Source organism: Bidens hawaiensis, unplaced genomic scaffold (genome assembly GCF_021521415.1).
Source record: "Bidens hawaiensis isolate Kalapana, Puna unplaced genomic scaffold, B.hawaiensis_p1.1 tig00012889_1, whole genome shotgun sequence".
NCBI classification, from domain to species: Eukaryota; Viridiplantae; Streptophyta; class Magnoliopsida; order Asterales; family Asteraceae; genus Bidens; species Bidens hawaiensis.
In genome coordinates, this window is record NW_027492075.1 from 709,427 (window position 1) to 719,578 (window position 10,152).

The 10,152-nt window shown below is 35.0% G+C and overlaps 1 protein-coding gene across 1 annotated transcript; it reads left to right on the plus strand.

Moving 5' to 3' along the window:
- The first annotated feature begins 4,585 nt into the window (after window positions 1-4,585).
- LOC143542499 (WAT1-related protein At1g25270-like) lies at window positions 4,586-9,918 on the plus strand. Its single transcript, XM_077035071.1, has 7 exons — window positions 4,586-4,788; window positions 6,010-6,072; window positions 6,566-6,682; window positions 7,490-7,736; window positions 8,898-9,056; window positions 9,127-9,278; window positions 9,361-9,918. Exons 1-7 carry the CDS (start codon window positions 4,586-4,588, stop codon window positions 9,593-9,595), a joined length of 1,176 nt encoding a protein of 391 aa, XP_076891186.1. The 3' UTR covers window positions 9,596-9,918.
- The last annotated feature ends 234 nt before the right edge of the window (window positions 9,919-10,152 follow it).

Below are 10,152 nucleotides of genomic sequence, written 5' to 3' on the forward strand. Positions count from 1 at the left end.
GATATGTACAAAGAGTTGTTTCCTGCATGTAATGTTGCAGGGATGATGGATGCTTTTATTGAAGCTGGAAAGATCTTGGTAGACTTCATTGCAGGACCGGAGGAGGCAGTAGACACCAATGACGATTACATCAACTACTCGCCAAATCCTGACATGCCACCAGCTCAAGCTATGACAGATGCACCAGTTCAAGATCCCGTCTCTGATCCAGCCGTAGGCTTGACACACAAACCACCAAAGAAGAAGAGAAAGACCCACATTGTGTCAAGTCGTGCATGTGTCCGCTTGCTCAACTACCCATATCACGACGATTCGCTGATTGTCTGTGCGAAATATGAAAAGGAGAACAGCTGTTGGGCTATTAGAAAATACAGTGGAGATCTTATCTATCTCGACCACCACAAGCTGAAGTCGTTACCAGAGCTCGACATCAACTATCTTAGAAAAGCTCTTGGCCGTGGTGAGTGTGATAGATCTTTGGAAGGTTGGGTCTGTAAGTCCCCGCGGGGCGTCGCTGATCGATACGAGATCCGCACGAGTTCTAGGAGTGTGGAATCCTCCTAGACTCGTTTAATGGTGTAGAAGACGAAGAACACAATTACACACAAACACATACACGAACAAACACACGAATGGGATAAACGAATCTGCAGATCCTTTCATATAATAATCATAACTCGTTACATACCAAACACGAAAACAAAGACACGGCCGACCCGAGGTGAGCTCTACCTCGGGTCGTCCCACATGACTCTCCCTCTCTGTTTCTCTCTAGACAATTGAACTACACAAAACACACTCTAACTTTTCTGGATACCAAACCTAAACAAGACACACATATATATATAAACAACTTCACGGGCTTGGGCCTGTAGGAGAAGTTGTTATAACTTCGCCTAAGGCGAAGTTGTTCGCAGAAGTTGTTACAACTCCGCCTATGGCGAAGTTGTCCTAACTTCGCACTTCGTTTTCGCTTAACAGAATTGCATAGCGACGGTCACAAAATGCACCAACAGACTCCCCTTTGACCGTTGCTCTCAATTCTAACAAACACAAAAGATCATCTGTTACAAAACATGCACCAACAGACTCCCTCTTAACTGATGATCTTCTGTTTGCTCTTCAACCAGCCGTGTCTGAAACTGTCTTGTAGCTTCACAAATCTACCAATCACCCAGCGTCTTCCATATCAGATCTCCCCTTCAGTGTAAGCTTCTCCGACTATAAAGATTGAGGTCTTTGAAATGCATGCATCCCCGTGCCTAATTGATCATCTCAACCAATCACGTGAAGTCCTTCTGACTTCACCAACACGTGAAGTTGGGCTCCCTCCACAACTTCACCAACACGTCGGCATACGATAAGGTTTAATCTTCAACTACTCAACATCAAGTGATCAATTTCATCACAAAACCACCTTGACAGAATCTAACACACATGACCATTAATTAATCCGAAGCATCTTCAATCACCAGGGATAACGATCAAGAACATAAACACTTTAATTCCCGATTAAATCCAACTTGTTCCAGAATTTTCACTTTAATAAATAAGCATCACGTTTCAGGATCCAATTCTTGAACGCCTTGAAAATAACATAAATAATATGCTCTGACCGCAATCCAGTAATGACGAAAACCTTCAGTTCAATTTGACTTTCTTCAGTTGGTCAACCTCGAACAACAACTATTTCATTGCCCACAAACACCCAAATATGTGTCAATATCCAGTTTCAATCAATATCCCATTCACAACCTCAACTCCATATCCAGAGTTGACACGTATTTGTTCACACGTAAGACCAAGGGATAACAAGTTTCACTCGTTGACGGAACAACGTCTTCGGTCTCACAATAATCGTGTACACCTAGCCATACAGACGAAAACTCCAAACATTTTTTTTTTTTTTTAACTTAGCCTAAAGTCAACTTCGCCTAAAAGTCAACTTCGCCTGTTCATAACTTCGCCTGTCCATAACTTCGCCTGACTGATAACTTCGCGTAAACCCTAAAATTTAAGCGATAACTTCGCCTGAACCCCATAACTTCGCCTGCGGCGGCTGTTCGGCCAAAAACGCATCAGAAACATGCCAAAATCACCAAAACGCAGATCTCGAACCATAACATAAGAGCCTAAGGCTCTGATACCACTTGTAAGTTCCCGCGGGGCGTCGCTGATTCTTAACTTTGCTCCCCTTTTTAAATTTGCCTGATTCGGCGAAGTTGTAGATAACTTCGCTTGAGATAAGCGAACTTGTGAAGTAGGCGAAGTTCTGGATAACTTCGCTTGAGATAAGCGAACTTGAGAGGTAGGCGAAGTTGTGGATAACTTTGCTTAACCTTATATCTTCGCCTAAACCCTAAAAACAGTGACGGCAACTTCGCCTGATGAACACGATGATTTTGCTGGTTTGATTTCTGGATTTTTGCGAGGTATGCGAAGGTGTTATGGTTGTTTATGATGGTGGGAGGTGAGTAGGACACAAAAACTCGGTAAACTCGTCCCGCGAATAGTCGAACGGAACGATTTCTACACCCGCGTGATAATCCCGAACCACACAATCACGAGCAAATGCTCTGATACCAATTGTAGGTTCCCAGCCGGATCTACACGGAATATCTCGTTCTACGTAGGTGTGGAATCCCTATGTAAGACGTTACGAGCGTAAAAGACGATACGAGCTAACACGATCGAACACACGTTACAATAAACAAAGACACGTTGTATTGCAACTGGAAACACGTGATACAATGATCACTGATTACACAAACTCTCTGACTCATTACAACTTGATTAACAATGAATTATTAACTCAGCCGTAACCTAGCTGATTATATAGGCGACAACTTCGCCTAGCATGTTCAGGCGAAGTTGTCCCTAACTTCGCTTGTTCCACAAGTTCGCCTATATCAAGCGAACTTGTGAGAACTTCGCTTACATACATAACACAAATCCAACTAACACGATTACAGACACTTGACACTGAACTACTGACATCATGCGCCAACAGGGTCACCACACATCTACGTCATCAATCAAAGGTGGATTACAAGGACTTCGAGTTGAATAAGGGTCGCAAGTACAAGAACCTACGGGAGATAGATCCAGCCACCGGAGAGCCATGAACCATGTGGAGATACAGGGCACCTAAAGACTGTCACGAAATATATCTTGGCGAGCCCTATCTTCCCAACACTCTCCGAGATTTTATTGGTTGGGAGTTTGATAATACAACCGGTGAGGCCGTCGTCCACTGCCGTGACATGCACTAGATACGAGTGTTTGATGAGCATGAGCTAATGGGACTACACATAGAGGATGTAAAAAAGCTCTACAACTCACTTCTGGGAACCGTCGAGGATCCAAGTCGTCAGAATACAGACCGGATAGTTGAAGCCTTCAACAAGTTCGTCCGAAGACTTGTTGAACTTCCACTGACCGAGGATGAATGTCTGGTCTATGACACCGACGGGTTCCAATACTAAAGACTAGAGGAAGAGTGTTAGGTCCCTTTTTGTGTTATTAGTCTTTTGTATTGGTTCGTTTATGTATTTGGGCCATTTGGTCACTTTTGTATTTATTGGGCTTTAGTTGTTTGCTTTGTATGTAATAGGCCTAAGGAAAACATGTAAACAAGCCCATTGGGCATTTGATAATGACATGCTCCTCTATAAATAGGGAGCATGCTATTAGAAAGAAAAACCTTTTGCCAAAAACTCTAACTCACATACTTACTTTCTCTCTAGCTCTCTCTCTCTCTCTCTCTAAACCCGAAATAATCTCAAGATCCGAGACCTCTTAGGTGACTTAGTGTGATTTCCGCTAGCACTAAATTCGGTTGATCCAAGAATAGTTGTTAGATCCACCCGCGTCGGGACCTATAAAGAGGGGGTTAGAGTATACTCCATTGCTTAAGAAACTAACCTATTCTTTTGGGGATTTTGTGAAATCCGTAGGATTTTGAAGTTTACTAGGATATGTGGGCAGTCAGCTACATATTTTCGACAACAATTAAAGGTTTTATTTATTTTTAAATTTTGTTCGAGATTTGTTGGGTATCATGACGGAATATTTTAAGCTTAATTTTACCAAACAATGGTTGTTTTTAAAAGTTATTGAAGTTAACATACTAAAATTATAGCCAGACATATATTTATCAAAATTAGTATAATTAAATTTTAAAAGTAAGTAATTTACTTATTTAACGCTTATTCTAGCAATATAAAAGTTCTTATTAAGGCTTTTCTTGCAAGAATTGGGTATGCACACTTTCTCTGTAACTAACATTTTAAGATAAAACTTTGCTTATAATTTTATACATTAATATCAAATGAAGGGTGACTTTTGACAAATGGCAAAAGTAAAAGGGTGTTTAGTGAGTTATATTACACCAAGAACAAGGGTTGAAGCCCCTACTTATACAACACATACTACTCTTCTTCTTATTCTTTCAAGAACAAACGCCAATAAACTCGGTCTGTCGGCTTTGAATCTCTCAAATATATGCTAACTCATTTCACCAACGTTTAACATATTAAGTTTTCTTATTTGCATTATTTTTTTCGGGCTTTTAGGGTTTATAAAAATGTTGAAGATGGCAAAGATCTGCAGTGTCATTAATGAGTTGAAGCCCGTGTTGATGATGGTGGCAGTTCAGATGGCGTTTGCCGGAGTTAATGTGCTTTATAAACTGGGGGCTAACGACGGCATGGTCCTCCCAATTCTTGTAGCTTATCGGTTTATTTTCTCGACTGTATTCATTGTTCCAGTGGCACTTTTTGTTGAAAGGTCTGATTCTCTCTCTTTATTCTGTTATACCTACAAATTTATATATGTATTCATTTCACAAGAAAATTAAATAATTCATATTCAATGTTCTTGCCATACCAATGAAATTAAGCAATTCACAAAGAAACAAAAAGAGTAAAACATCTGAAAATATATATCTAAGTAAAATTGAAAATATATGTGAAAATATAATAGAGAAAATTACTGTTTGCGTCCCTGTGGTTTTAAGGTGGAGATATAATGAGTCCCCGAAAAATTTTTTGAACTGGCTGAGTCCCCGTGATTTCATAATAGAACAATTTGAGTCCCTATGGTTTCAGAAACGAACAATTTGAGTCCTTATGGTTTCAGTAATAAAGATAAATACATAATATAAAACTAGCTTTTGAACCCGTGTATTACACGGATTTTGTCAAATAATAAAGATAAATAAGGTCCGTTATTTCAGTTGTGATTCTCAAAATACTTATGAATTAATTTAATGTAGACTTAATGGAAAAACAAATGGGGTTAACGAAATGACTAAAATAGCATGATTTCAGAAACGCCATGTGTTGATTTGCAAGAAATTTAAAAGATGTACTAAAGTTGCGTAATTGGTCAAAACTCATATATGAAAATAACACTTAATTCAATAATGAATAAAATCTACACTATGTTATAACCCATTAGACAAAATGGTTTCAACCTATGACCCATGAACAGCTAGAATGAATAAGAAAAGAGATTAGGAATTAGAAGAAATATAAGCTTGACACCTAAGTTTTAATATTTTCTTTTATTAGTGTATTAAGATAAGACAGTGAAAGCAAAAATTGATAAAAAAAAAAAGACGAACATAATGTGGTTGTAAAGTTACATAATTTTTTGTGGTGCATTAAAAGTTTTTCACCTTTTGAATTGCGTGATTGAAATGAGTTATAAAAGTTTCTTTATTTGTCTTTCCCATATTATAAAGCATAACAAAAGAACCATAAATGGTATTATGCTTGTTAGGTGATCTAATAAAATTTACTAATTAATATAATTCAGGCTGTTGATTAAATGTGGTGGAGATGGCCTACATGATATATATTCCATAATTATCTCCCAATTAAAAAGTATTAAAAAAAGAAATATTACTAATATATATTAATGTTTTTTATTAAATCACCTAAAAGAAATATACCTTCTATGGTTCTTTTGTTATGCTAGACGTTCTAAATTTGCTAATGGTCACAGGAAGAAAAGGCCTAAGTTGACATGGATGATACTCTTGCATGCTTTTGGTTGTGGCTTATTTGGGTATGCTTTTCTTTTTATACTATGTGCATTATTAATTAATTTACTTAATTTGGTTAATTAATATATTTTTGTTTTTGTTATTAAAATACATAGAAAGTAATTTTGTGATTAGAATAAATAGGATATTAATTAGTAATAAAGAGTAAAACATACTTCAGTTTATTAGTTTGACTTTGTAATCAATAGAATGCAGTATTATCTTTGTATTAATTAACAATAAATATTAAATCTGGAAGATATGAATATTGATATCGTACTAGACATGACAAAGAGAAATTAAACATATATTTTTAGAAAATAAAAAGTGAGTGCTCACAAAACCGTGTTCATAAATAGAAAACGGTTACATGCTACGCCACGTGTTATGTTACGTGTAATATTAAAAAGTACTTGACTGTCATAGGATATTTAAATTAATTTTTAAAACATTTTTATTGGAAAATATTTATTTGTATTTAAATTGTTGTTTAAGTAACTAATCTTATTGTTGCAGGGTTTCATTAGCACAGAACTTTTACGTAAAAGCTTTATCATTGACGTCAGCAACATTTGCTGCGGCGACCACCAATCTCATTCCAGCAATCACCTTCCTTCTAGCAGTCTGCTTTAGGTACCAAACTTTATTACCTTCTAAAAAGATATACAATTTTAACAATATCAATAATAGTATTATATTATTACATAATAAATCATTATTACTTAAATACTTATAAGTTTTTTAATTTTTTTTAAGAAGCTTAAATACTAATAAGTAGTTATGTTCTGAAAAGAAAACACAATTTTAACAATATAAATAATAGAATTGTATTATTATATAAGAAATAAATATTACTTAAATACTAATAATTTTTTTGGAACAAACTTAAATACAAATAAGTAGTTATAAGTTTCACAATGAGTATATATATATAGGGGAGATTTCAAATGAGAACCTCTTTGAGTTTTAAGAACTCGAAAGAACTCAGTGTAACGATTTTTTTTTTCGAATTTTTTTTTACACATGCGTAATATATGTAAGTTACATATACGTAAAAAAATTACAGAATTTTTTACGCACTGAGCCGACTTTTTACACATGTGTAACGGACGTAAAAGTTAGTGTAACCACTTACATCTTTATTCTCTCTCATACTTTGACTTTTTTGCCAGATTTAATCTCAACCACATATTCCAATCCACCTAATTAAATGTGTGGTCTAGAATGGAGTTTTTATGTTCTTACAACATAACACAAACACACACATATATATATAGGGGGGGATCTTTTGAGAACCATGTTGAGTTGTAAAAACTTAAGTGATAAACACATTACCTACATATTATTTTTTATTATTGTTATTTTTCTTTTTTGAAGTAACGTTGAATCTTCAGTTCATTATGTTAATTTAATTTATGCTTGAAATACTTGAACAATCAGGATGGAAAGGTTGGGTTGGAAGACAAGCTCTGGTGCAGCAAAGATCATGGGAACAGCGTTCGGGGTTGGTGGGGCCATGTTATTGACCTTTTACAAGGGAGTTGATCTTAACTTGTGGAAAACCAATGTTAACCTTTTGCATGGTCAACATCATTCATCGCATGTTCAAAATTCAAGCAACATGGTCATTGGTGCTTTATTGGCCATCGGCAGTTGCATAAGTTATTCCATTTGGTTAATCATCCAGGTTAGTTAAAGCTTTAAATAGTACAGTTTAATTATGCATGTATATATATATATATACATATATATATATGGGTAAGGATTCTAAGAGAATCATTTTGGACCACTAAAAAAACTCTCTAAAAAAATTATAAAACAAACAAAACCGAAAATTTTAAAGAAGTAAAAAAACCAAAATTCTTATATTTCATTCCGGTTTTATTAAAAAAAAAACCGAAATTTTTTTTTTCTTTTTAATTCGTATTATACCTATACACATATGTATACTTTCATTTAATCTCTAGTTACGTAATATACACATATGTACATTATCATTTACCTTAAATTATACATATGTGTATAGGAAAAAACATGTGTGTACATATTATATATATATGTATAATAAAAAAAACCAATTTTTTTTTCTTTTTAATTCATATTATACCTATACACATACGTATACTTTCATTTAATCTCTAGTTAGGTAATGTACACATATGTACATTATCATTTACTTTAAATTATACATATGTGTATAGAAAAAAAACATGTGTATAATTTAGCTAAACCGAGAATTTTTTTTTTACGTTTTTTTTTTAGAAACCGGGATAATAAATAAGAACTTTGATTTTTTTACTTTTTTTATTTTATGATTTTTTTTATTTTTGGGTTTTTTTTGTGGTCCAAAATAGTTCTCATAGTTCTCAATTCTCAAAAAGTTCTCACATGATCATGATCCTATATCCATATATATATATATATAGGAGATTTCAAATGATAACCCCTTTGAGTTATAACAACTCGAAAGAACTCAGTGTAATAATTTTTTTTTCGAAATTTTTTCTACACGTGTAATATATGTAGGTTACATATACGTAAAACAATTACAGAATTTTTTACGCGCCAAGTCGACTTGTTACACATGTGTAACGGACGTAAAAATTAGTGTAATCACTTACAACTTTATTCTCTCTCCTACTTTGACTTTTTAGTCAGATTTAATCTCAACAACACAATCCAATCCATTTAATAAAATGTGTGGCTAGGAATTGAGTTCTTAAGTTCTTAAAACTTAACATGGTTCTCAAAATATCCCTCCCCTATATATATATATATATATATGTGTGTGTGTGTTGACCAACAAATGACTTATTATGTGATTTTCTTTGTGCTATTATTTGACAAGACAAATATGATGAAAACATACCCTTGTCCGTATTCTGTCACGGCTCTCACATCGACTATCGGTGCTATTCAATCAGTGGTGTTTGGGTTATGCACCGAAAGAAATTGGGCCGACTGGAAGCTTGGTTGGAACATTAGACTTCTAACTGTGGCCTATTCGGTATGTCCCTTAATGCTATCGTTGCGCTAAAGTAAGAGTGTGTGAATCTCAAATACATATACTTTGTCAGGGGATGTTCGCATCTGGAATAATGTTTGTATTCGCCGCATGGTGCGTGCAAATGAGAGGTCCGCTATTTGTATCGGCTTTCAATCCCCTTTTGCTTGTTCTTGTGGCGATTGCGGGATCTTTGGTCTTGAATGAAAGCTTACACTTAGGAAGGTATGGGCATTTAAATCTTGTTTAATTACCGTAAACAATTTAAACTTGTGTTAAAAATTTGAGAAAGGGCTTCTTTTTACAGTGTGTTGGGTGCAATCTTGATAATATCTGGACTCTATGCTGTATTATGGGGCAAAGCCAAAGAGGTAAAGAAGGTGGCTCCAGTACGAGAACCAAGCATTGGAACAGGAGAAGGTGCCGTTGACGGTGAATCGAAACGCTCGAGTCTAGAAGTTGGTGGTGATAGTGATTCGAAACATTCAGGTGTACAAAGCGTAAATGGTGAATCGAGACATATTGAGGTTGTTGTGGCATGATCAAACTGAAAATACTTATATGGTGATGAGGAGCATATGCGTATTTGAAGAGTAATAAATTGCTAGCTTGGGAGGTTTTATTTTGCAAAGGTGGAGCCAAAACTTAAATTTCGTATATTTATAAACAACTGCATTGGAAAGAAACAGAGACACAAAAATAGATGTGGTTTTAGTATTTACTACTGCTTAGGGCTATGTTCTAGTTTTCTTATTCATCCATTGTTGCTAAAAAGGATTTATTTCTTTAAGATGATCATGAAAATCCCTTATTCTTGGTTTTTGATGGCATGAAACGGTAATATACTTTTATAGATATGATGTTTAACTAGGCAACATTTTTTGTGTGTGTCATATTAACTTTTAAGTCATTTAACTCGAGAAATTTAGATTTTTTGTGTTGTGTGGGACTTGAACCCAAGATCCCCCTCTCAACCGAGTATTTAAAGGCTTTGTCTTTTACTAACGGATCACCAACTCATTGGCTCGTAAAATTTATATGATTACATATTTTCATTCAACTTAACTTTTGCAATGCAAATAATGCTGAAATATAATCC